At 29.4% G+C, this 25,623-nt stretch overlaps 2 protein-coding genes across 3 annotated transcripts; one reads left to right on the forward strand and one right to left on the reverse strand.

The window, feature by feature from the left end:
* Positions 1–233: 233 nt before the first annotated feature.
* Positions 234–6,516, forward strand: LOC107605189 (L-gulonolactone oxidase 3-like). The gene is made up of 4 exons (XM_016306973.3): positions 234–772; positions 1,230–1,441; positions 5,127–5,382; positions 5,454–6,516. The coding sequence occupies exons 1-4, from the start codon at positions 295–297 to the stop codon at positions 6,272–6,274; spliced, it is 1,767 nt and encodes a 588-aa protein (XP_016162459.1). The 5' UTR covers positions 234–294; the 3' UTR covers positions 6,275–6,516.
* Positions 6,517–13,320: 6,804 nt separating this feature from the next.
* On the reverse strand, positions 13,321–24,554 carry LOC107605187 (protein EMBRYONIC FLOWER 1-like). 2 transcript variants are annotated; one of them, XM_088491986.1, is made up of 6 exons: positions 24,466–24,554; positions 18,068–18,222; positions 17,087–17,484; positions 16,903–17,007; positions 15,591–16,774; positions 13,321–14,978 (listed from the first exon to the last, which is right to left on the reverse strand). In XM_088491986.1, the coding sequence occupies exons 2-6, from the start codon at positions 18,154–18,156 to the stop codon at positions 13,488–13,490; spliced, it is 3,267 nt and encodes a 1,088-aa protein (XP_088348112.1). In that variant the 5' UTR covers positions 18,157–18,222; positions 24,466–24,554; the 3' UTR covers positions 13,321–13,487. The 2 variants fall into 2 exon arrangements, with proteins under 2 accessions (XP_088348112.1, XP_088348111.1); XM_088491985.1 differs by lacking the exon at positions 24,466–24,554 and adding an exon at positions 19,336–19,627.
* Positions 24,555–25,623: the final 1,069 nt, after the last annotated feature.

Below are 25,623 nucleotides of genomic sequence, written 5' to 3' on the forward strand. Positions count from 1 at the left end.
CGTTTTGAAGTTTAATATGCAAACCAATAAACCGTAAAAAAACCGAACGGTTCTCCCGGTTTACCGGTTAACCGCCGGTTCGACCGGTTTTTTCACCGGTTTTCTACCAAACGGTTTCTGACCTTACTCGGACCGGTTAAGTGACCGGTTCCCGGTTTTTCCGGTTGAACCGGCCGGTCCGGTTCGGTTTTCAGAACCATGATAAAAACATTCCTTAATTAACCAAATAAAATGATGTTTCTATTCCTATATATTCGTCACAGAAATTAAACCTCACCGCCAATCACAAATCAAATGGATAGCTTTAGCTTTACCTTTTTGATTTGGTGCCTTCTTGCTTTCAATCACATACTTCCGTTAACGATTCAAACCATTGAGGCTCGGATTCCAGAATCCCCACTTCAATGCAACCAAACATTTTGTATTCTTCACAACAGCTATGGAAAATGGGGTGATCGAAAAGACTGTTATGCCCTCAACGCAACCTACCCAACAACGGAACAAGAGCTTCACGTGGCCGTCTCGTTTGCTGTGGAACACAATCTGAAAGCGAAGGTGGTCACAAAATTCTCACATACCATCCCCAAGCTCGCCTGTCCTGACCAAGCGGTTCAAAACAGTTTTGTTATTAGTACAGAGCGTTATAACCGTCAAATACAGATTGATGTTGCCAATTCCGTTGTTACCGTTGACGCTGGCGTTGGCCTTCGCCAGTTGATTGACGCCGTTGAAGCCTCTGGGTTTAGTTTGGTGGCCTCTCCTTATTGGGAAGGTATTGTAAATTCGTAATAGATTTTTTATTTTTTAATTTTTTTACGTAATTATGTTATAAAAATTAAAAAATAAATAAAAATTCAAAAAAAGTATTGGCTAAACCATTTTTATATTAATATTATTTGAGGATATTTCAGAAACAAAAAATATAAATATAGTCTAGATAGCTGATTTAGTTATATTAAAATATTAAAAATAAATTGACGATATATAATAATTAATTCTAGTGATTGATATTTAATACATACATAATATTTTTGGTATTTACATAATTAAGTAAGAATAATAATATTATTAAAATAAAAGTGAAAATAGTTATATCTGTTCGAGTTATTTGTTACCTTCATGATCCTCGTCAACATCTCTTATTGCCACTCCCTTATTTGGATCAACATGGTGTATGAATTTTATCCTTCATGATGATATAACTTCTCTTATTTATTTCCTTCATTCAGGTGTAACAATTGGAGGACTTATTAGCACAGGGGCACATGGGAGTTCTTGGTGGGGGAAAGGTGGTTCTGTTCATGATCATGTTGTGGGGCTCAGCATCATTGTTCCTGCTTCCAAATCTGAAGGATATGCCAAGATTTTGAAATTGGAAGCACATGATCCATTGTTTAATGCTGCCAAAGTATCACTCGGTGTCTTGGGTGCTATCTCCAAGGTTAGTATATTATTTATGTTAGGATTTTTTTATATTTAAATTAACTAAATATAATACTTTTTGAAATTCGTAATATATAGAAAAATTATGATTTTAAATGGATGTTACACATTTCGAATATAATATTTTTAAGCTTGTAAAATTTTAAAGTTGTCAATTTTTTTAATTTAAAATTTAAATAAATATAATTTAAATTAATGATTTAATTCAATTCAATATAAATAAACGTAATCATAATTTTATACTACTCATATTTCAGGACATTGACATTACTCAAATGTGTAACATCAATTTAAAACGATAATTTTTTAGTACACACTACTAGAAAAATTACTTTTAGCAGTCATTTATTTTACTTTTAATGACAATAAAAATAACCACTAATACATTTATCGATAACTGGCATTAGCCGTCTACATTTTAGTGTGTAAACTTTGGAGTAACTATAAAATTAGTAACTACAAAACAACCCTAAAAAAATTTATTAACTACAAAACAACCCTAAAAAATTCTCAATAAATTATAAGCTGCATTGATAGAAAATCAAATCAGTCTTAATTGAATTGAAGAAAAACAGGATGAAAACTTACCTGCAAATCCAACTATTTAAAAAAGGTGCATTTGTAAGCAATGGATTTCAAATCGTCGTTAGAAATGTTAGAGCACCAGATCAATCTCAAACGCTCGAGCCTAAGAAGGCCTTCCCCGAGAGCAGCCAAGTTGGCATCGGATGAGCAGAGTGAATCGGATGCAGCAGAGAAAGTGTTGTCGGCAATGCAATGCACAGAAAACACCTTCTAGCGAGAACTGGAGAGAGAGAGAGGAGAAATGGGAGAAAGGGAATGGAGAGGCACTTGTCGATGTAGAGGTTGCGGAGATTGAAAAATGGGCGGAGGAAGTGTTGTCGGCAATGCAATGCACAGAGAGCGCCTTCTAGCGAGAACGGGAGAGAGAGGAGAAAGGGGAGAAAGGGAATGGAGAGGCACTTGTCGATGTAGAGGTTGTGGAGATTGGAAAGTGAGAGGGGAGGAGGAAGATGTCAGGGAGGCGAAGGTGCCGATTTAGAAGGTGGAGATGACTTATGGCTGCGACGGGCAGTGACGACGGTGATAGTAAACTTAGGGTTTCGGCCCTCACTCTCTCTGTTTCGGTGAGAGTGAACTTAGTGGAACTATTATTAAAATAAAATATTTTAATAAAAATAATATCGGCCATAGTACTATGACTATTAAATTTTTTTCACTAGAAGTAGTTTTATATTTTTAGTGGCAATAATAATAATTGTCATTATAATATATAATATTAATAGCAAATATACAATGACCACGAAAATATAACTTAAATTAAAAAAATAGCGACCATTATATTATTGTCCCTAAAAATTTATCGTTAAAAATAATTATTCTTGTAGTCTTACATTACCCATTTCAGTAAATATTATATTTAATTAATTTAAAAAAAATATTAATTTATGTTTCATCTATATATATGTTATGTATTATAGGGTTATTTTTGAGAGAAAGATTGGGTAGTTAATATTTAATAAAAATAAGAAATTAATTGATATTAATTTAAATATAAAAAAATTACCTAACATTTTTCATTACTAATATGCGCCTGTCAGAATTATATTTGTGTTTGTGAGGTACTCATAAATAAAATTTTTATTTTTTATTTTTTTATACATGTAAAATTTAATAAATTTATTTAAATATATAATTTTTTGTTGATGTTAAATGAATTGAAATATTAATAGACTAAAATTTTAAAATAATGAATATTTTGAAGTTGATGGAATATTTAAACATAAATAAACAAGAGTAGAGTTTTTTATTTTTATAAAAGATGATGTTATTTCTTGTATTTTAAAATCTTGACTTTAAAGAAAGACAAGAAAAAAATCTTGACTTTAAAGGTATATATAGGTATATATTTAAAATTTAATGCGTTTAATATAATATAATATAATATGAAAATTTTAAAATGATAATATTTTAAATAATTTAACTAATATATGTATTAAGAATTTATATTTAAGTTATTAGTTAAAAAGTTTTCATAAAATACTTTTATATATTTATTGAAATAAAATATTTAAACATTTTTACTAATTATAATTTTAATATATACTATTAAAATATATATTAGTTAAATTCTATTTTCTTAAAATCCTATTTTAAAATAGTCATACCATTTGAAAAGTGAGAATAGTATATTTCATCTAAATCTAGATTGAGACCATTAAAATATAAAAAAGAATGATGGATATTCACACGGACAATTTGTACATGAATTTTTTCCTTGATTGCCGCCACGCGTGGTATGAATAATAATTTGAGGTGTCTCGAAAGTAGGACGATAAAAAAGACAAACATCCATAATCCATTCTCTTTGTTTTTTTTTTTAATGAAGTCTTGTCTACTAAATAAAAAATTTTAATGCATTGATTCTAATTATTTCTGGAGGGAGTATTATTTGGGAGTTGGGATCAAGCTCAAAATCTAAATATTGAAACGTATCAAATTCAATCATGCAGTTTATGGAGAGTTTTATTGTTTATTGTTTATTGTTGAGTAAATGTTTTTTTAGTCTTTGATCATTTGTTCAAAAAATAAAATAGTTTTTTACCATTTAAAACTTTTAATTATGATCTGATTTTTAATTATTTAAATAATTAGTATAAGTGGTCCCTTATACATTAGCAAGTCACGTTTATAGGAACTATTTAGTCTAATTACTTAAATAGTTAGAGACTAATTAAATAAATTATTTGAATGGTTAAAAAATGATTAAAAATTTTGGAATGATAGAAAATCGCTTTATCTTTTAAGTAAATAATCAGAGACCAAAAAAAAAAATATTTACTCTTTATTGTTTATACCTACACATTAAAAACCTTTATATACTTCTTTAACGTCACAAAGACGGTGTAGCTTATGTGTCCATATGATATTAATTTTAACAAAATAACTACTGCTTATTTTAATTTTATTTGTATATTATCAAATTGTGTAAATAAATAAAATAATTACTAATATATGTTTTTTTTGTCCCAAATTACATATCTCATTTTTGTTGTAAATGAGATGTGTCATAATTTATCTTGTTTACTGTGCAAGTGAAATATAAAGGGACAAAAATTTGAGCTCTCTATAAGTAGATTCATTAAGCCTAAACCATCACACAATTTTCTCATTCTTTTTCGTGTTCGTCTTACAAATAGCTGATAGCAAATATATATTTGTTAGTATGTATTCAAATACTATATACATAAAAGATGACGAGTACGTGTCTCATTCCATTTGAATACACACTTGTCATGTGGGTTTTTTGACCGGATTGAAAAGAGATTGAGAATGTCGGATATATGGTGTTTTGTAACCATCAATTGGTCATCAATAGTATTTTTAATGGTGTGAGATTACATCTAATGGTGGGAGATCACTCATTTTTATTTTGATGGTTAAGTGCTGGTCAAAAAACACAAAAGTTGCTGGCCTCTAGACTTTTTCGAATATTATTTATAAAGTTTGATTATAAATGTATGTCAATGTGTGATCATTCCTTTTCCAACATGTATTAATATTTTTAGTGTTGGTTGAAAATTTATAGCTAGTACATATTTAATTTTGTATTTATCCTTAATAAAATGTGATGGATTAGTAATGTTATTATTAACCTGTAGGTAACATTAAGAGTGGAACCAAGGTTCAAAAGAAGCATAACCTACAATTTCACGACCGATGTTGGTCTTGAAGATTTGTACGCAGATCATGCAAAGAAATATGAGTTTGCAGACATAACTTGGTATCCATCACAACACACTGCTGTTTATAGATACGATTCAAGGGTTCCCTTAAATACTTCCGGTAATGCAGTCTTTGACTTCATTGGATTTCAAAATAATCCAACTTCGATCTCCGAAGCAGTTCGAGCTACAGGTAATTAATAATAATTCACAAAATTTTATTGGTCCTCTATAGAGACTAAATGCATGATGATGTGCATGCAGAGAGTTTGTTAGAAAAAACAAGAAACACGCATGGAAAATGCTTAACAGCAGCAGCAACATTAGCATTTAAAAGAGGTACAGCAAATGGTTTAAAGAACAATGGCATTCTTTTCACTGGCTATCCAGTAATCGGTTACCAAAGCAAAATGCAAACCTCAGGTTCATGCTTATACTCCCAATCACTTCTCACATCATGTGCTTGGGATCCAAGAATCAAAGCCTTGTCCTTCTATGAATCCACAGCAATCTTTCCAGCTTCTATTTTCCGTGATTTCATCTTGGACGTGAAAAAGCTCAGAGACTTAAACCCGGAACATTTTTGTGGGGTTGACAACTATAACGGTATTCTTATACGTTATATCAAAGGGTCGGATGCATATTTAGGTCAATCTGAAGACTCTATAGTAATTGATTTCAATTATTATAGAGCCAAAGAGGCATCAACTCCGCGATTAAACCAAGATATTTGGGAAGAATTGGAACAAATGGCGTTTTTTAAGTATGGGGCTAAGCCACATTGGGCTAAGAATAGGAACATTGCATTCTTGGGAGTGGATAAGAAGTACCCAAATTACAACAAGTTTATTGAAGCAAAACAACAATTGGATCCACAAAATGTGTTTTCTAGTAATTGGTCTGATGAAATATTGTTTGGGAAGGAATTAGAGAAGAGTGATGGGTGTGCTCTTGAAGGGTTATGCATATGTAGTGAACACAGACATTGTAGCCCACAAAACAATTATTATTGTAGCCAAGGACTTGTCTATAAGGATGCTAGGGTTTGTAGATATTCAAAGTCATCTCTCCCATCCTCAGTATAGAATAATTATACAATGAAAATTCAGGTGCAGTAATTTCATGTGAAGTTGATAGTTGAAAACTGATAGATTACAATTTAATCAAATTTATCAAATTATTTAACGATTTTTAACTATTAACTCATATAAAGTTAACTGCACATGAGTTTCCACTTAATTATATGAATGATGGAAAAAGATGATGTTTGTTTATTACCAATGTATTTAAAATTGTTCTGGAAAATGATACAAGTACTTTAAGCAAAGTTATACCATATGCATGACACTCAAAAATATAATTTCTTCAAAGTTTACTTCTTTCGATTCATGGCTTCACTGGAAAAATAATTTTCGGATAACACATAAATTAACGTGTGGTAATTAACTCCAAAGAATCTTCAAATCTAGAATATATTGAAGGAACAATTTTCCTGGATCTAAATTATTAAACGCGTGACATATATTATGTCTTTGTTAGATAGACAATGACTTTTGTAAATAATGTAGATAATGAGTTCTAAAATTGACTCAATAAAGTAAAAAAATACTCCATTCCAATTTATCTCCTAAACCCTAACTATCCGCACAACTAGTGAATTAAATATCTAGCCATAGTTAACTGTGCATGAATAAATCGAATCAAAAGGGATAATCATCCAATTAAGAATAATTAATATAATTATCTGCATACCTATGAATTGAACATCCGGCATATTCATATTGTTCACATTATTTAATATTCTCATTGTCTCCGTATACTTTATTCGCTGCCTTTGTTTACTTGACCTAATTTGTCGTTGTAGTCTTGTAGTAAGATATTATAGTAGATAGATGAAGATTTTTCAAGTTACCAAAAACCTCTTTTGCATTGTACTTTCTTTCTTGTACAAAGAGGAGAAAATAAGAATCTAATTTTTAAGACAAAATTAAAACAAGATATTTAAAACAATAAAATATTTTAAATATTAAAAAAAATTAAAATTTAACCTAAATATTAAAGTAATATTTTATCCTAATAAATACAATAATGCACCATAACATTCAAATTTTATTCTGTCTAGTGTTCAAAATTTCTCAATTCCAACCTAAAATAATTGTAATGCGTTGTGACATCTCAAATTCATCACTTACTCTAGCATTTAGGGGTGGCAACATGTACCCTACTTGCGGATACTCAATCCGACCCCGCCCAGTCGGGTAGGGTTGTCAACCCGATTCGTAGCGGATAGGGTAGGGTGCGGGTAGGATTCTCGTGCGAGTCGGGTAGGGTGCGGGTTGTGTCTCAACCCTACCCGACCAACCCGCACCCTATATATGTATATGTTATATACTTATATAAAAATATGTTTTAAGTGAATGTTGAACCAAATACCTCTCACTAAATGTAAAAGATCTTTAGTCATTAAAAAAAGATCATTAATTGATAATTTAATATTTTTTTTAGTAAGTTTTATTTTAAATTATCATCAAGTTATATAATAATATTGTATCTTTTTTTGTAACTCGCAGGTAGAATCGAATACCCGCGGGTTAAGAGTGGATAGTATTAGAGTTGAGATATTCTCAACCTGCGAATAGGATAGGGTTGAGTTTATATAAAAATCTCAATTCACGGTGCATCACAATTCAAATCAAACATTAAACACTATACAAAAAAAAACTACGGGTGCATTTAAGTTGCGCTCTTATTTTCTATTCTCATTTTTAATATTTTCTATAGTGAAAACAATAAAATGATTCATGGCAAGAATTATTGGCTCCATTATATACCAACTTTACTAGCCTACTAGCCATCAGTAAAAATTGGCTCGTAAAAAAAAAAAAAACTATCTAAGTTACTGACAGATTTGATTTTAATAACAATTAGATCGTCGATAATTTTTTAGTTTTGAAGAGATGTCAATTAGGTTATCGATAATAAAGCAGTTTGTATAGTACAAGAGATGCAGAAAGTTAGTTAGAATTAGTATTAGTCCAAGCATTTCAAATTCAATGCTAAATTCATTATCCATGAAGAATATTAGGATTCAAGATACTACTCTAAGCTAATGGTTTCTCAAGTCAAAACAGAAAATGACTCACTCATGGGAAATACGAAACATGATCAAATAAAATAAAAGTGTAAGAAAACATATTGAAAGGAAAGGAAAATAACATTAAATAACTTAACAAACAAGGTGCTGAAAATGCCATCCCCATTTGAGAAATAATTTCAAATAAAGTGCCAAAAATTGATTGAGTGAGTAGAGTGCTGACACAAGAGGCTTTATAATCTTAGCTTGCTGTACAAGAAATATAACTAACTATAACAAACTCATCAACTAGCTTAACCTACTCTTAGTTATCAAGACATAACTACCTAACTGACTTGTTCACTCTATGAGCAGGTTTTATAATATATTAGTATTTTTTATCCATAATAATATTATGGGAATACAATTTTTTTAAAATTATATTAGTTTTGTTCTAATATTATAGATTATGGCACAAAAAATTTATAAAATCAAACAAATAATAAAATCTTTAGTTATTAATTTTATGTAAAAGAGTTTAATTTTTTACTAATAATTACTTTTAACATTTGTTATCTAAAATTTGAAACAATTAAACGTGTATACTTTTACATTTGCTTACATGTTAAATTGTTGCACAAATAAAAATAATTAATTTTTATGCTTTTTATTTAAAAAAAATATTTTTTCTATCTATATAAAAATATAATTAAATATTAACATAAAAATATTTATATTGATAGTTATAAAATTAACTCAAAATTAATTTTTTTTAAATAATTAAATCTTGATTTTAACTTTTAGTCACAATATTAATATTCTCTCCAAATTATATATAATAAATATTTGAAGGAAGAGAAGTGAAAATATAAATTAGAAAGATAAGCGGTAAAAATTTAAAATTAAATAAAAAAATTAAAATATATATAATAATAATATTTTTATTTGAATAATGATATTATTTTGTTAATTTTATTTTTTTTAGAACAGAAAGATAGAGAATGAGAGAAAAGAGAGAGAAAGATTAAGAAGAAGAATGAGAGAGAAAATTTGTTAATTTTTGAAAGAAAAATATTATTTTAATTATAATGAAAAATATCTACGATGACATATTTTGATTTGTCAAATTATTAATATAAAATATAAATTATAAATTATATATATAGTAGAAAAGGTAGAGAGAAATAGAAAAAAGAAGAGAGATATAGATGAGAGAATGTAAGAATAAAATTTATTAATTTTGGAGAGAAATATTTCTTCTTAATTTTAATAAAAGAGTGTCATGTAATATATATATTTTTTGGTTATTAAATTAGTTAGTAATATATAATAATTTATAATATATAATATAACTATATTTTAATTTTAATATTTTAATTTTAATATAAATAGAAAATATCATGTTACATATTTTAATTGTCAAATTTATAATTAGTCATTGATAATGATATAAAAAAATAAAATAAGTGAAAAAATAAGAAAGATAGAGAAAGGAAGAGGAAAAAGAAAAAAATTCTTTCATTTTTGAAAAAAAATTTTGATTTCAAATACAATAAAAAAATAACATGCGAGATATTTTGGTTATAAAATTAATAATATATAATAAATTAAGTTATCCATGGATAGATTAAACTTAATTATTGATGGGAGTTCTGGTGTTACACAATTATTCTGCTCTAAATTTTTCTTTGATGCTTTGGCTTCCACATGAGTGATTTTTAGAAACACATACAACATATGTTGACTCTTCATCGACCGAATTATTGACTATGTTATCAAGAACGTGAAGCATATTCCAATGTAAAGATACTATATTCCAGTACTGTTAGAAAATATTACAGAAATGCATATATGTAATTGTGGTTTCAAAGACTTGATGAATGTTAAACATGTAATTATTTATGTATTTTTTTTATTAGTTTAATTTTTTAAAAGAAATAATTTAAAGAAATCGAAAAATAATACAAAATCATGAATAAAAAGATCTGAAACTGAAAATGCATGTCATTTTTTCTTCTCCTTGAGTTCGCCACCCGCAGTAGGTAGTTTTTTATTTTTTATTTTTTCCCTTTCATTTTGCTTTATCTCTCTCATTCTCTTGTATATTTTCCATCCAATTTTTTCTGGACAACATTTTGTGTAACAGAAAAGCATCAGATATTTATGGATTTTTCTTTTAGTGTATTGTTTGAATGCTATAGCATGCTTATTGCTATGAGACGTATTTTTTTTTTTTCCAACTGAAAGATTGCTACATTCAAGAATCAATACTCTCTTTTCACGTTTTTTTTTGCATGCTTCTAGTATAAATAAAAGATATTGTAATTTTTATTGGCTGATATGTGAAATGTGAAATGATGCCTTTAAGACATCTCTTTTTTCCTTTGATTACATTTTTCAATTCTATCTGTTCAATTTCTTATCTATCTCAAATTCGTCTTCAACTGTTTTTCTTTGAGTTCCCTGATTTTCCATCTAATTCCCTAACTCTAGTACTCTTAATAAGAGCAATACTGTTTGATTTATTTTTCATATTTTGATGCTTATTAATATTTATCTAATGGTTAGTATGATTGTGATTATATATATATATATATATATATATATATATATATATATATATATATATAACTTTATTAATGATTTTATTACCACATTTATTTTTTAAAACACTATAAATGATGATGTGAATATTAACATAACCGTTTTAGCCTAATAGTGGATACAATTAATAGTGAAGTGGATAATTTTTTCCCAAAAATTGAAATAGATGTATCTCTATTTTTATGATGTGTTTGGTATGTGTTTTAAGATATTTAACATAGGAATAAAGGTAAACAAAATTGTGTTTTCTGTTGCATTTATTTACACTAGATATAACTAAAAGAATATATTTATTTACGTTTATTTAGTATTGGTTTGCATGTTATTAAGTTGTTAAAAGAAATTTAATAATTTTTTTTATTTTTTTAGTGTGTGTTTGGCAAAATATAAAAAAGTATTAGAAAAATAAAAAAATTTTAAAAATTATAATTTATATTTTTTTTAAAAGATATTTTTTACTTAATTTTTTTTAACATGATAAATAAAAAAATATTTTTATATTGTTGTACCTAAATATAATTGTTAAATAAAAAAATAGTTTTACATGAGATATCAAAACATAAAGTTATCGACTATGTTCTCTGTACACTAAAACCAACTATCAAACACATACTAAAATACAAATAGACATTGAAAATAAATTAAATATATTTATACACAAATATATTGGTGGCTTATTTTGGTAAATAAATAATAGTTTTATAAAATTACTTTTATTTTTCTAAAAAATCTTATAAAAAAATCAGTTGAAAAAAGTTTTTTTTTTAGAAACTCATTCCGACAAGCCTTTAGAATAGATAAAATACAGAAATATATAAAGTACAAAAATTATCATTTTTAATTAAAAATAAAATTCTTCCAGCATATATTTTTCATTTTCCATTCTTAAACTATCCGTTTTAATCAAATTATTTTTATTCTTAACGGTACCTTTAACAAGAGAGAAAGGAGAGACGGAAGAGAAGAGTGAAAGAGTGAAATAAGGAAAGAAGGAGGAGGGGAAAGATAGAGTCACAGAGAAGTGGAGGAAGAGGTAAAATGACAAAAGATTGAGGAAGACACTGAAGAGAAACTAAAAGAAAAAGTATATCTAAAATTATAAAAAAAAAGAGTGAGGACAGTGCAAAATATTTCATTAAATTTGTGCCTCTATCCTAATCTCTCCTATTTCTAGCCATCTCAGACACAAATTTATGTCTTTTTTGTCATAAGACACAAATATTTGGTCTTCCATATCTCGATCACAACAATTAAACATGTGTTTTGTCTATTGGTGTCTCTCCCAATATTAAGTCAAGAAATGAATACATAATTATCCTTTTCTCTTATGTAATTAGTATTTAATTTCTACATGCTAATTGCAGGTGATGATGATTTGTTTTTTTATCTCCTATATATCATTTAAAAACAAAATTAAACATAGGATGACTAAAGTACATCATAACTAGGTGTGTAATGATAGGAAATAGCTATATAGATCATGAATATGTTCAATAATTAGTTAGGTTAGCAACAGTAAAGAATTGAGGATTTAGCCATGGATCATTAATTTGGCACTTGATACTATCTAAAAGTAATAACAAGTTAAGAGAAAATAGAGAACTAGATGAAAGAGAATGATTATTATTATCACACACTTATTTACAGTGTACACCAAGAGGCTCGTATTTATAGCAAGCCTTGACACTATAATATATACATTCTAATGTTAACAACCCTCAGATCTTTATTGTTACTAAACTAACTAATTCTTGAAATATTCTTGATCTATATAGCTATTTCCTATCATTACAAGGTGAAAGAATTAAACACAATTGAAGATGACCAGATGAAATTTCAGGTCTTACATTCTTCAATTTCCATCATCGAGGCACATCAACTTTTTGAAGCATAAAGTGTTCATTCTTGAATACACAATTAACTATGTAAAATGACTGCTGGATCTGATACACAATTAATTAGAAGTATGAATAGAAAATAACTAGTTAACTACCATCCGAGCAGTAACAATTATATTCTTATTCTTGGATTTTCTGGTATTTGTACTAATTAAACCAAAAATTTTATTTAAACAATTAAGAACTTGTTGCGAGTATTAAGGAAAATAAGTTGCCTGTCATTTTATTTGAGACTATTTCCAGTCTTCCACACATTCTCCTATGCACTTTTAGAGTATTCACCAAGAAACATTCCTTCTTGTCTTGTGGCAAGGCACCATATGTTGAGAGTTTTATAATTTTTTATTTCCAAACAAGATAATAGAATCCGTGACGCTTGGTTAAGTGAAAACAAGTTCCTTTTCTTCAACCACACCCCACATTTCCTTCCACACAAACTTTACAACATCAAAACTGTAATACATTATAACATAAAACTTGTGTATGGCACCTGGTAGCATGATAATGAAATTCAGTTTTAAATTCAAAGATAAGTTTCTTCCTTGAAAGTTGAAACTTTGCAAGAAAAAAAAAACTGTTATTTAAGTCTCATGTTCCTACTCAAAGTCCGCTGCAGAATTATTTATATAATTAAAGGAACATAAAGTAGTATATGCTGACCGTTTCAACATGAAGGAATCAAGCAAAAGCTGTAGCCTAACTATGCACAACTCTATATTGATTTCAACGTCTTTCATTTTGTAACCTTCGAGTCTTCATTTGCTTGCGTCCACGTGGAGCAGGTAAGCCACGCCTTCTGTTTGGGGGGATATCCTCGAATTTCAGATCTTCTCCATTGATCATGTATGGATTACCATCTTCTGGTGCAGTGAACTCCGCCGGGTTTCTGTTAACTACAATTGTGCTTCCAGAGATACTTTGCCAGGGCTCTGCAACATCCAATCTATGTTGATTCGAGGTTTCCGTTTCAACATTGGCCCCCCTGAGCTGCAGACTATCTACATTTTGCATGGCTGCATTGGAGCCGTTCATCTTAATTCCATTTCCATACCTTGGCAAATTTTGGTCCCTGAAATCAGTACTTCTGATCTTCCCACCATGCTGATCTGTTGAAGTGGCAGAGATTGGAGAGTCAAAAAGGCGGTTTCGTGATTTATCTGATAAATTAATGCTGCTGAGATGCTCAGAAATCTGCCTTCGTGGGGAACCATGTGTCTCTCTCTCCAAGTTTGCACTGCATATGCCGGGATTAGAGGGTCTCCTAACCATTTTAGCACTTCTACTTGCAGTAGATGATGTGTCTGTCTCCCTACCTGCCCCGGTTAAGCTAAGTAAATGCAGCGCATGTATTGCTTCATTGGAATACGTATCATGAGATACACTCTGATAACGATCATGTTCCGTCCCATTACTTTCTCCAGTAAGTGCGCGTTCTGCATTCCTGCTGCTCATGTTTCCAGAATCAGTATTTGTAGGAAGCTTCTCTAGGTCAATATCTTGAGAACTTGGGCAGTTAAGGTCAAAAAGATCCCTTCTCCTGTTCTGCCTTTGTGTCGACCCAGATTGAAGTGAAATTAAGTCTAAGTTACTACCTCTAGGCTGCGAAACAGTTCTGTTGCGTAAATCAACGCATCCCAGGGATGCATTCTTCTTGCTCGACAATGGCCGAACATGAGAAGCACTTCCATCCTGCTGCATAATAGTCTCGAATCGGTTTGATCTTCCATTGAAATGTGAGGAAGCACCAGAGGATCTACACTCTGCATTCCTCCTATTAAAAATTGGAGTTTGAGCAGGACCAAGCTTCCTGGTATCACTTGGTGAGTAATGAGATCCATTTGATGACTTATTTTTTGATTGTGGAACTTCAAACCCAAACGGGAACTGATGGAGTGCGCTTGAAGAAAAGTAGTTACTTGAATTTTCTTTTCTTGGGAATGCATTTCCTTGTCTTCTGTTAATTCCAATTTCTGTATCACTTACGTGATCTTTTTCCCTCTGGACAGACATTTCCAGTTGGCAGCTTAAATTTTCTACGTCAGGTAGAGACCTCTCATATTGATTCCTTGCCAAGATCTCTACAACTTCCATTGGGATATCATCTTCTGACCCATGGTCAGAGTCCTCTGCTGTCAAATCATCGCATCTTTCCAGACTATTATCTAGATCAACAACTTCAATCATTTTGTTATTGTTTCTGTCTCCATTGGTTCCCTGAAAAAGAAGGGCTGTTATCTCCTTGGAGACATGGTTTCTATGAAAAGTTCGTTGTCTCATGACCCTAAAGAAAAAACATTCATGCGAAGGAAATCTACACATTTTAAGAGATTAATTTAGCAGTTAAAGTTTAATGAAAACAAATAAACTGAAGAATTCCCAACTGGACATCAATAAGAGAATGTCAATAAACTACAGCATGAATAAATATTTGATGGTCAAAAGAACTAATTCCTGTTAGTTTGAAGAATCTGATCAAGCTACAAAGCAGTTTCATATGATGTTATTTAAATATTTCTGGTTAAAGAAATCAAATAGTTGACCATATCAAAAGTTTGAAGAAAGTATGAAGCACACATATCACAAAAATAAAAAGATCTGGTTGATGCTCACATGATAAAATTGTTCAAAAGACAAATTTATGGCAGGGCCAGTGGAATCTTGTAGAAACAACTAAATGAACTAATTGCAAAGTTCTTAACAAATGGAAATATAAAGAAATAACATCTATTTTGATCATGGAAGTCAATTTTTTATTTTATTTCTTTTTTTTTTTTTTTGGAAAAAGAAGAGAAGGGGGGGGGGGGTTGAAAGTTTAATACTACTTACTTCAAGATATACTTCTTTTCCTTTTTCAAGAATTGCATTTGACATGTCCTTTGAAGGATTTTTTCGAGCTCCACAATAAATGGCTTTGCCGTCCATATTTCTAAGTTGAGCTCTTGAAGTACCCTCTCGAAGCTGAATTTCTTTTTGACTGATATTTTGCTTGTTGCAAATCTGTTCCGATGGATAGCCTTTTAAGGGAAGATGCCTTTCCTCATTGAGTTCTTTCCCATTTGATGTACCTTTTGTTGATGGAACTGCAATGCATTCAGGCCTACTTGACAAATTCTTTGATGCTGTATGTGCAAATGAACCTTCAACTAGCTTGTCATTTTTCCTCCCGGTTATAGAATCCATTTCTGCATCAGCTTGAGGCATCTTGCCTTTTCCTTTGGAATTGCAGACATTTCTATTCCTTAACATATGCAGCGGAAAATCATCCTTTCCCTTCTCAGTGGATGCACAAGGAAAGGATCCAGAAGGACTTTCAGACAGATTTTCCTTATTTGTGACATCCACCGTGCTCCCACTCTTTCTCCACTGTCCTTCTTGTGGCCTAGAAATCAAGTGTTTGTCAACATGAGGAACCGATTTGTGCCTTTTACCTGCAGTGTTATCTGTTCTAGAAACTCCCCCTGGGTTTTGAATTTCGTTATCAAGCCTCTGGGAGCACATATCTGCAGATGTTGACTCTTCATCCACAACAAACTTTCGCTTTCTACCGCGACCCTTATATGTCAAAGTCGAATCTACTGGAACATCCTCGTTTTCTTGGAAAACTGGTGGTACCTCTGAAGTTGTAAACTGGTTAAGAGGACCATGAGATAGTGATCTGCTTGCGGTGGTTTTATCAGTCTTTGCCTCTCCATTTTCATTTAATAAGTCCTTAAGCAAGCGCATCTTTCTAGGTCTCCTACGAGTTAAACTGGTTGACCTTTCTACATTACGACCCTGATGATTTCTGACAATTTCATCTTCATTTTCCACTGACACATCATGATTGCCATCAGCCAACTCTGGTGAAAGATGTTCAGTTGCATGATCAATGATGTTATCTCCGACAACTACTGTACATTCCCTCAAAATTGAACCAGATTGTCTTAAACCGTTGTGGCATTGGTTTTCTTCAGAAGTAGGTGTCCCTTCATTAATATCAGAAGGGCTCTTATCCACATTAGCTTCACAAGCTGTTTTGGTATTTGGAAACAAAAAAAACGAAGAAATCAATACACTCTTATTATGATACATACAAATTTAATTTCTCGGTACCATGTTACTGCAGCCTAAATTTATAAGTTTACTCAGTTTAACCTACCTATTTTATTTATATGACATTCTTCCATGTGATCTGGACGAGCTTCTGGAAGTGTAACACTTGACACTTGATGATTGAGATTAATCTCCGAGCCAATATCATGGTCTGAACATAACAGAGAAAATCAATCAACACACAGAAAGTAGGAAATAAGAAACTCCTATATAACTGAGCTTGAACTTACCTGTTATTCTGTTCTGTACAATTTCTGCATTATTATTTTCTATCTCATTCCTAACTGGTAAACCATCAGTGTCACCAGTCAGATCAATAGGGATATTAAGATCGAACTCCGCATTCACTGGAGTGGCAGCACTAGCCACTGGAGATTCCGGAGTACCAGAATTGACAACCGCATTACTGCAGTTACAATCAGATATACCTCCATTCCTGTGGCTAACATCTGTTTGATCATTTCCATGATTGATTTCGTTAGCAGTTGCCTGTTGACAATTTTCACAGCCCCACCATCGAAATTTCGGCACTTCAAGTGGTGGAAGTGGCAGTTCGTTATCAGACTCATCCATTGGAAATGGCCAACATTTTCTCCAATCTTTCTTTCTTATATCCGATACGTAACCACTGAACAAACAAAAAGGATGTGTTAGGGATCCCAAATTTCATAATATTAACATACACATACACATGATCCCAAATGAAATATATTAATGTTCTTTTGTCAAGCGGGATAAGGTCCAAGTTCTTCCCAATAAACTATACTAGCTCTTCAGAATCTCCATGTTTTGGCACCATCGTTCATATGATTCTTTATTTTCATCCTATACTTCCACTTGCTTAATTGGATTCTAACTTTAAGTTACTAGCATTTGAAGATCATTAATTATACTGTCCTCTAATGAACACTCATACATAATAACACTGTATCTTATAAGAATGATTTACATAAACTGCAGGCACCAACAACATGAAATCATACACTAAATGAAGGCTGATATATAAATTGATTGATCCGCTCCACACTCAAATACCATCAGAAATGGTTGAAATAAAATATTGTTAAAAGGATAAGCTCAGATAGATACATAGTATCAGCTAGTATAATATGATATAAAAACAGTAATGACAATTGAACCTAGAACCTCATGCAAACTATCAAACTTGATGACCTTATCAGACATGTATAAATATGGGGAATAAGGATTACCGTATCGTGAAATGTTCGCATGTCTTATTAGCGGTGCCGATGGGAAGATCTATACTGATTGAATCCACACTAACAAAATTACTCTCCATGAGCTTGATGATCCTATATAGTTAGAATCACATCCAGAATTATTCTCCACAATTATCTGTGTATGTCTGCACGCAAACAAACAACTTGAGCTATATATAAGCACAGCTAGAGTATCCCTATTCACGAAGGATCAAATACTGAAATGTAAAATATAACTTGGAAGGTTCCAATAATCAATTGAGGCTTCCATCAATTAGAGGCTTCCATCAATTAGAGGCTCGTGAAAGATTTATTCATATGTAGGGAAAACGCCACACACAAACATATATATATAATTGTGCATACATCACAGGCAAAAAAATCTTACTACCCTATTAGGGTTTATTCAAAGCTGCTAAGAAATTAAAAGGAAAGACAAGCTAAACAAGGTAAAAATTAAAGTTAAAGTAACATTAAACCAATTAAACCTCGACACACAGTGATTAATCACATAAAATAATAACCTCCAGCATTATGAAAGTACATAAACCCTAGTTTTACACTCAATAAATCCAACCACGTAGATGCCCAATGTTAATAATATGTTTGAATTAAAACCCTAAGAAAAAATTAGCCACTAACCCATATAATTACCCCAGATGTGGATCCATAAATGTACCTAGCAATATTAACTAAATACTAGGGTTTTTTAATTTCCATTATGAAACTCGTCAGCTTCGAAGCTAAAACGCTATGGGAACATAAATTAATAGCATGCGAAAATCCCACATAAGAGAAAAAAAGTCCTAAGAAGTCAAAGCAACACATAGAAGAAAGAATATGAACACCAAAATATTAGGGTTCAATGTGATTACATAATTAAATAAATTCAAGCCTCATTAAGAGATATATAATTAACTAAGCTCAATTTACAATGTAATCAACTAAGCTAGCTAAGTTAAGAAAAAAAAATCACCGAAAGAAATAATTAATGCAACAAAGGAATAAAAATTCAGATAAGAGAAACATAAATAAATAAATATAAATAAAATAACCCAAAGGAAAAGCTGAAGTGGACACACACCCACCGTAAACAGTACAACGATACCTAAATATCTAAACCAAAAAAAAAAGAGCTCTATAGAATAATCGAAGCAACGGTTCAGATCAAAAGCTAAACAGAAGAGCGAGCTATGAAGGAGATAGAGATAGAGAGGGCAATTATAAGACGAAGCAGGTGAAGGAGCACCGAGACTCACCCGTGGACGAGAGCACGCGATTTTTCTCCCCTAGCTTGGAGCATCGATACTCCACGGCTCCTCCAAGAAACGAGAAGAAATGATAGAGAACTGGAAGGAGAGTGATTAGAATGAAGTTTGAGGATTGGATTCGCAGCTCAAGAAGCAGAATTTGGGTGCGAAAATCACACAGAAACCCTAGTGAGAGAAAGGGTTTTCGATTCTTTAGGGAGAAGAGAGAGAGTGTGTGAGAGAGAGAGAAAGAGAAAGAGAAGAGAGAGAAAGAATTTTTATCTTGCTGTACTTTGGATTTGGAAGATGGGGGTTTGCGTTTGTGTGTTGTTGTAATTGTTTTTTATTTTTTATTTTATTTTTTCTTTTGTTCTTTTAGAAATAAATAAAAATAAAAAAGAAGATGTAGTATCGTGTCATATGATGCATTTCCTAAACTAGCACAAAAGAAATGTAAATGTAGAGAGAGAAAGAGGGAGTGTGCGTGTGAGGTGAGAGAAAGGATCAACCATCTGGAGAGTGACACGTGGCGCCAGCATGAGCTTCCTGTCAGTTGCCACTCATAATTGCTTGTGGATCATGGCAGAGAAACCCTAGACGGAAAGGGTAATTATTATTTCTAGAATTTTGTTGAATGTTTGTGTTTGGTAAATTTTATATATTTTTATTAATTATTAATTAATTTATTAAGATATATTTTATCTTCAAAATTTTTTAAATTATTGATAAAAGATTATTTTTATAATAAAAAATTAATTTATTGTAAATTAATTTTCATTGGACAATAATAATAATATATTATTATTCCACGAACACATTTTGTACGTTTTAGATTTTATATAAGTATTAATATAATTTATCAATTTACGAAAAACATCGTATTTATATTTATAATAATATTGAATGCATTAAATTTTAATTGTAAAATAATTTATTTTTATATTTTTATGGAATGTCGGAGAAAATAAGAAGGGAACGTACCTAAAGAAATGAAAGGGAAATATGGATTGGCGCGTGGGTTAAACGCGCTACTTTTGGGTGGTGCTCTATTTCTCGATTTTATGCCTGTCGTGTCCACCAAGGCTTGGAAAAGGTGATTCATGGAGATTGCACATTTGACGGTTCTCATTGGAGCGTGGATCACACTCGCTCGATTGGAGAGTAGTCGTAGGTGGCGAATGCCACTTCCGAACCCTAGGTCTCTTTTCTATGTGGATGGTGAAACGAAAGGCAATGCAAAAGGGTACGTAACCCTAATTACTTTACAAATAAGGTGAAGAGTTCTTGGTTTAGAATACAATAATGACATTATCCTAAGTTAATTAGAGGTTGGAGATAGAAATTTCAAGTTTTGGTATCTTGATTCAAGTGTTGTGATGTTTTCTTATATACATGTAACACCTAATGAATACTCCTGTGTATATGTGTTGTGTGTATAACCTATATGGAAATGCATGAATTACATGTGTCAAAGTCTCGTGTTTTCTGTACGGACAATAACTATAAGAAAAGGATTTGGCATGTAAAGGAAAAACAATACAATAAAAGTATATGGATATGGTTGGTGGAACATTATTATGTGTAATGCATTTCGCATTACATATTTTCTTTTCTTTTCTTTTTTTTATAATTAAGTTGAATTTCAACATATTTTCAAATCCACTAGCCTAATATTTTTTACTAGAGTCTAGAGTTTTTATCTTTTCTTCCATAGGTCAAAACTGTTATGATTGTGATGGATTGTTTGATGTTGGTCCATATAGGTCTTTTAATTATACTTTTTTACATATGTATCTTTTTATTACCGCTAATCGCCTAAAAAGAAATTCCCATACTTTTTCGTTGTTTAATTACTAGAATTTTGATTCTCGAAATGACACATTAAACTAGTTAAACAATATTCGTGTATATCAATCTTCTAATAAAAGAATCATTTCCAATTTTAGACAGTTCCATCTAAAACATCTATCTCACTTTAGTTTTCTACTTCTGTTTGTGTTTCTTTCAATATAGGCTTTGATATAAAATAATGGAGTATATTAGGATGTGACTATAATTAATTTGATTAAGTGAGACACCTTTTTATTATCTGAATTTATTAATCAACAATACTATTTATTCACCAAAATCAGCTACTAATATATATATATATATATTTATATTTTAATATATATTTTATATTTATGATCGATATTAGTGACTGATTTTAGTTTACACTGCTCAGCATAGATGTTTATTAATACCTTCCTACCCTAAAAATAATGTACAACCACAGGAATATTATTATTAGTTTGTAATAAAGGTGACAAATAAAGGAATAATAAGTCAATGTCAATTCAAAGCACAAGTTTCTTATCTATGCGATACTGATATTGACATTAATATACATTATTACATATTAAATAGTCATGCATAAAATATACACGTATGAATTAATTAAGAAGATCACCTAATAAATTACCCTTAGAGAAAAAAAAAAATAACATACGTCTCCTCTTTTATTTATAATTTGAGAAGTGTATGTATCTTAATAAATCTTTTAATTCAATAGACTTAATTTGCTTTCGTGGGTCTATCTGTGCAAAAGCGATTGTGATATGTATGATGGATTTGGTAGTTAAAGAGAAAAATAAACGCAGACGGAATCATAAATATTTATGGTATAGACATGGCTTCAACTTTCATTACTGATGTGAGACAGCCCCCACAGAAACTTAGACTAATAAGATTGGTTGAGATTAAAATTATATATTTATATATATTGTATTTCTAGTGTTTCTATATATTGAAAAGAGAAAAAGCAATAAGTTTTTTTAGATCATTATATATGTAAGTAGATTTTTGTGTAGGTACCACTTGTTTCATTTGTAATTTAAAATGATATGAAACCAAATTAGCTTTGCTTGACAGCGAGTAATATATTCGGAGAAATCTAAGGCTTTTGATGCATCCAATGTTTCTTTGCTTCAGGATGTGACTTCTTTAAAACTCTCTTCAATTTATATACTATCTATATATTTAGTACCTGTCTTCTTCATTGTTGATGAATAAATAAAAAAAAGTTGGAGAACTATTATAATTTATAATTTTTAACTATTATTTATAGTTATTAACTTAACTTTTTTTTTAATAATAATTAATAATATATTAATAGTTAAAAATAATAAAATTTGTTTTTAGTATTTTTTAAATAAATATATTTTTTATATATATTTTTTTAATTAAATTTATCAAATCATATAATAATTTTTAAATACGCTTTCATTTACCTAAGATTACCCTCAATATTAATTCAAACTAGTTAAATCAAATTTATCTTATTTGTTATTCGTATCCTCAATCTTGGAAATTAAATCTATAAAATATGTGTCTTATTCGCTATTCATATTTTCTAAAATTATTTTTGTTAGTAATAGCAAGGATAAATTTTTAGATATTATTTTAATATTATTTATATATTAAGAAAAAACCAAAAACAAATTTTAATTATGAAATTATTGACAAAAATATTTTCTAATATTATGACTAATGACAAAAATACTTTTAAAAAAGAAAGAAATTCTCGATCGTGAAATATATATTTTCAAAATATGATATTAAAGACCAGACTTTGATGCAATTTATTTTTTATAAATATGATTAAAAAAATAAGATATTTTTATCTTTAAAATTTAATAATTTTACACTAATTGATTTGTGTGCTTTTTTTTTTGTCAATAACAAAAGAAATTTTAAGAAATAAAAAATCTAAATATTGAATTTTGATCCTATTTTTTGCATTCACTTTTTAATAGTTGTCTAATTATTTTTGAGAATCAAATACACAAATGATTTGCCAAATATAAAAGACACTTATTACTTATTAAAAATAGTCACTTTTTTATATTTTTATCGTTAATAAATTTAGAGGATATTTTTATCAGCAATTTGAAAATTTGGGGTATTTTTTGATAAATTACTCTCTGCATAAATAAGTATAATTATATTATATTTTTTAATTTATATACAGAGATCTCACTATTGTTTTAAAAATAAAAATAATAAGTTAAGATTATTTAATGATTTAGATTTTAATGAGACTAAAATCAAATATTTATATGTTATCGTAGTTGGGTCTTCAAGATTAAAAAAAAAAAAAAACTAGTAATCAGATAGTATATGATAAATAAAATTCTAGAGTTTAATCCCAATAAATTTCAAAAAATTTTGGTCTAGAAAGATTATGGAATCGCATATTAGGATCAAGAGCAATATATCAAGATCAAGGACCAAGGTTTGGAAGGAATTGAACATGATTTCTTCTGTTATAATCTTTACAAATTCCTTAACTATTGAATTATTTTATTTTGTTTTTATGATATTATATAAAAAATAATCAATAAAAATGTAATTTCACAGTGCATCTGAAAAATTGCTAGTAAATATATATGCACACCTCACCTTGTTATTATTGCTAGTAAATATTCTTGTTTTTCTACAACACTAAATAAAAAAATAACATATATATATAATATTACTTTGTTTATTTTATTTTAGGGTTTTTCTTTTGCTCGTATATATGTTGATCACTGTACATTATTTCCCCATTTTTTATTTCTTAATTATTCCAAAGAAGGTTGAAAACGACCCAGAAAATGTGTGATTTACAAATGTTTATTTTAAAATGTTAGCTAATACTATTGTTTAATTCTCTTACTTGTAATCTTAATTATTAAATAATGAATGAAAGAAAATAATTATCAATAAATAATAAGAATAATTTCATATATATATTTTTTTTACTTTATCTGATAAAAAAATCTTTCCAATTATTTTCTTAGATATACACATTTATTTGGGATCGTAAACTTTAATTAACAAGTTGAGCATTCGAAGTTAAGGCTAATGATAGAACATATATATATATTCATACAAATTGAAGGGAACTTATTAATAAAAAAAGGTTTATTAGATGCCTAATTATAATTTAAAATAGTTAAATTGAAAAGCATAGGAAACAAAAAGTTATGTTATCAATTATGTTACTCATCATTCCGTCCCCACTATATATGTACATATATATCGAATCTTAGTAAATTAATTTAATTCATGAGAAAGGTCTCTGCAGATATACCAAAAATAAATCATTAAATTAATTACCTGTTTAAGAAGACAACAACAGAGATCAGTATCTGAGAAGTCGTTTTCAAAGGCCTTGCTGTGACTCAGAATCCTCACTTTAGATTATGAATTGCCAGTTTGGTTCTGCAAATTCAATGGCCAACTGTTAGATACAAAAAAGTATAAAATATAATTTGCTAGCTAAGAATTATTAAGATTTATTATTTTGTGTGTTTGTTTTTGACAGAACTTTTTTTGCTGGCTATATGTTATTATTATATTCTTTCAAATTTTCAAGGTGCTAATAATTATCATTATGGAACATTTTCAATGGGACGGGTTATCAAAGTTATTGATTTGACTCCTCTTTTTAGAGCATTTTTTTGTCCTCTACTTTGAAAGTGGTGCCATGAGAATTGAGAACTTGAATGGTGAAGAAAAAGGTTTCAATATTATTTATTTTTATGCAAAATGGATAAAATTTAGTTGGTACTTGGTAGGGTATGATTTTATTCTTTCTTCATAAAAAAGTAAAAAAATTCTCAACATGCTCAAGGTGTGAAGGAAACAGAGATTTTGTTTTTAAGTTTTTTATTTATACTAATTTTACTTTCAACGTTTAAAATAATTAAGTTTACACTCTTCTCCAATTGTTAATTATATATGTTGATTTTGTTTAAAGTTGTCCCTAGCTAATTCAAAAACAAATGATCATTTTTCTCTAATATTTAGTTCATGTTTTAAAATTACTCTAAGTTGATTAATTTATCGTTAATAAATAAGCTAACATAGAGATTAATTAAGACGTACTTAAGAAGTTGGAGTATACAAATTAAACATTAAGAATACTTTTAAAACTCTTTTTGCAAACGTTTTTTTTAAAAGAAAAATGAAACATATTTTATCCAATCTTAATTGACAACTTCAAATATTTTTCTTTTACATGTGTAGCAATAAATATATTAAATTAAAATAAATAAATATCAGTGACAACTTAAAGGGCCATGTGGCATGTGTGTTTTTATGTGTAAGACACCACGATATGAATGAATTGAAGTCAATGGACTGCACTACTTGTGTGCGCAATTTTAGGATGCGTAAATATGCGAATAGATCTTTTTTTTTTGAATTTTGGAAATAAAGTGTAATTTTTAATTTTTTTAATAATTTTTAAAATTTTTTATTTTATTTATAAAA

This window comes from Arachis ipaensis, chromosome B6 (assembly GCF_059453495.1).
Source record: "Arachis ipaensis isolate K30076 ecotype BB chromosome B6, ASM5945349v1, whole genome shotgun sequence".
Lineage (NCBI taxonomy): Eukaryota > Viridiplantae > Streptophyta > Magnoliopsida > Fabales > Fabaceae > Arachis > Arachis ipaensis.

What these genes read in the sequence shown, in the direction of transcription:
- LOC107605187 (XM_088491986.1), bottom strand. Translation starts at nt 18,156, where the DNA reads ATGGAGAGTAATTTTGTTAGTGTGGATTCAATCAGTATAGATCTTCCC. An exon ending in ATGTCATATAAATAAAATAG is followed by an intron (nt 16,775 to 16,902) that starts GTAGGTTAAACT and finishes ATACCAAAACAG; the next exon opens with CTTGTGAAGCTAATGTGGAT. An exon ending in GAAAAGAAGTATATCTTGAA is followed by an intron (nt 14,979 to 15,590) that starts GTAAGTAGTATT and finishes CTTCTTTTTCAG; the next exon opens with GGAACCAATGGAGACAGAAA.
- LOC107605189 (XM_016306973.3), top strand. Translation starts at nt 295, where the DNA reads ATGGATAGCTTTAGCTTTACCTTTTTGATTTGGTGCCTTCTTGCTTTC. An exon ending in GGCCTCTCCTTATTGGGAAG is followed by an intron (nt 773 to 1,229) that starts GTATTGTAAATT and finishes TCCTTCATTCAG; the next exon opens with GTGTAACAATTGGAGGACTT. An exon ending in CGAAGCAGTTCGAGCTACAG is followed by an intron (nt 5,383 to 5,453) that starts GTAATTAATAAT and finishes ATGTGCATGCAG; the next exon opens with AGAGTTTGTTAGAAAAAACA.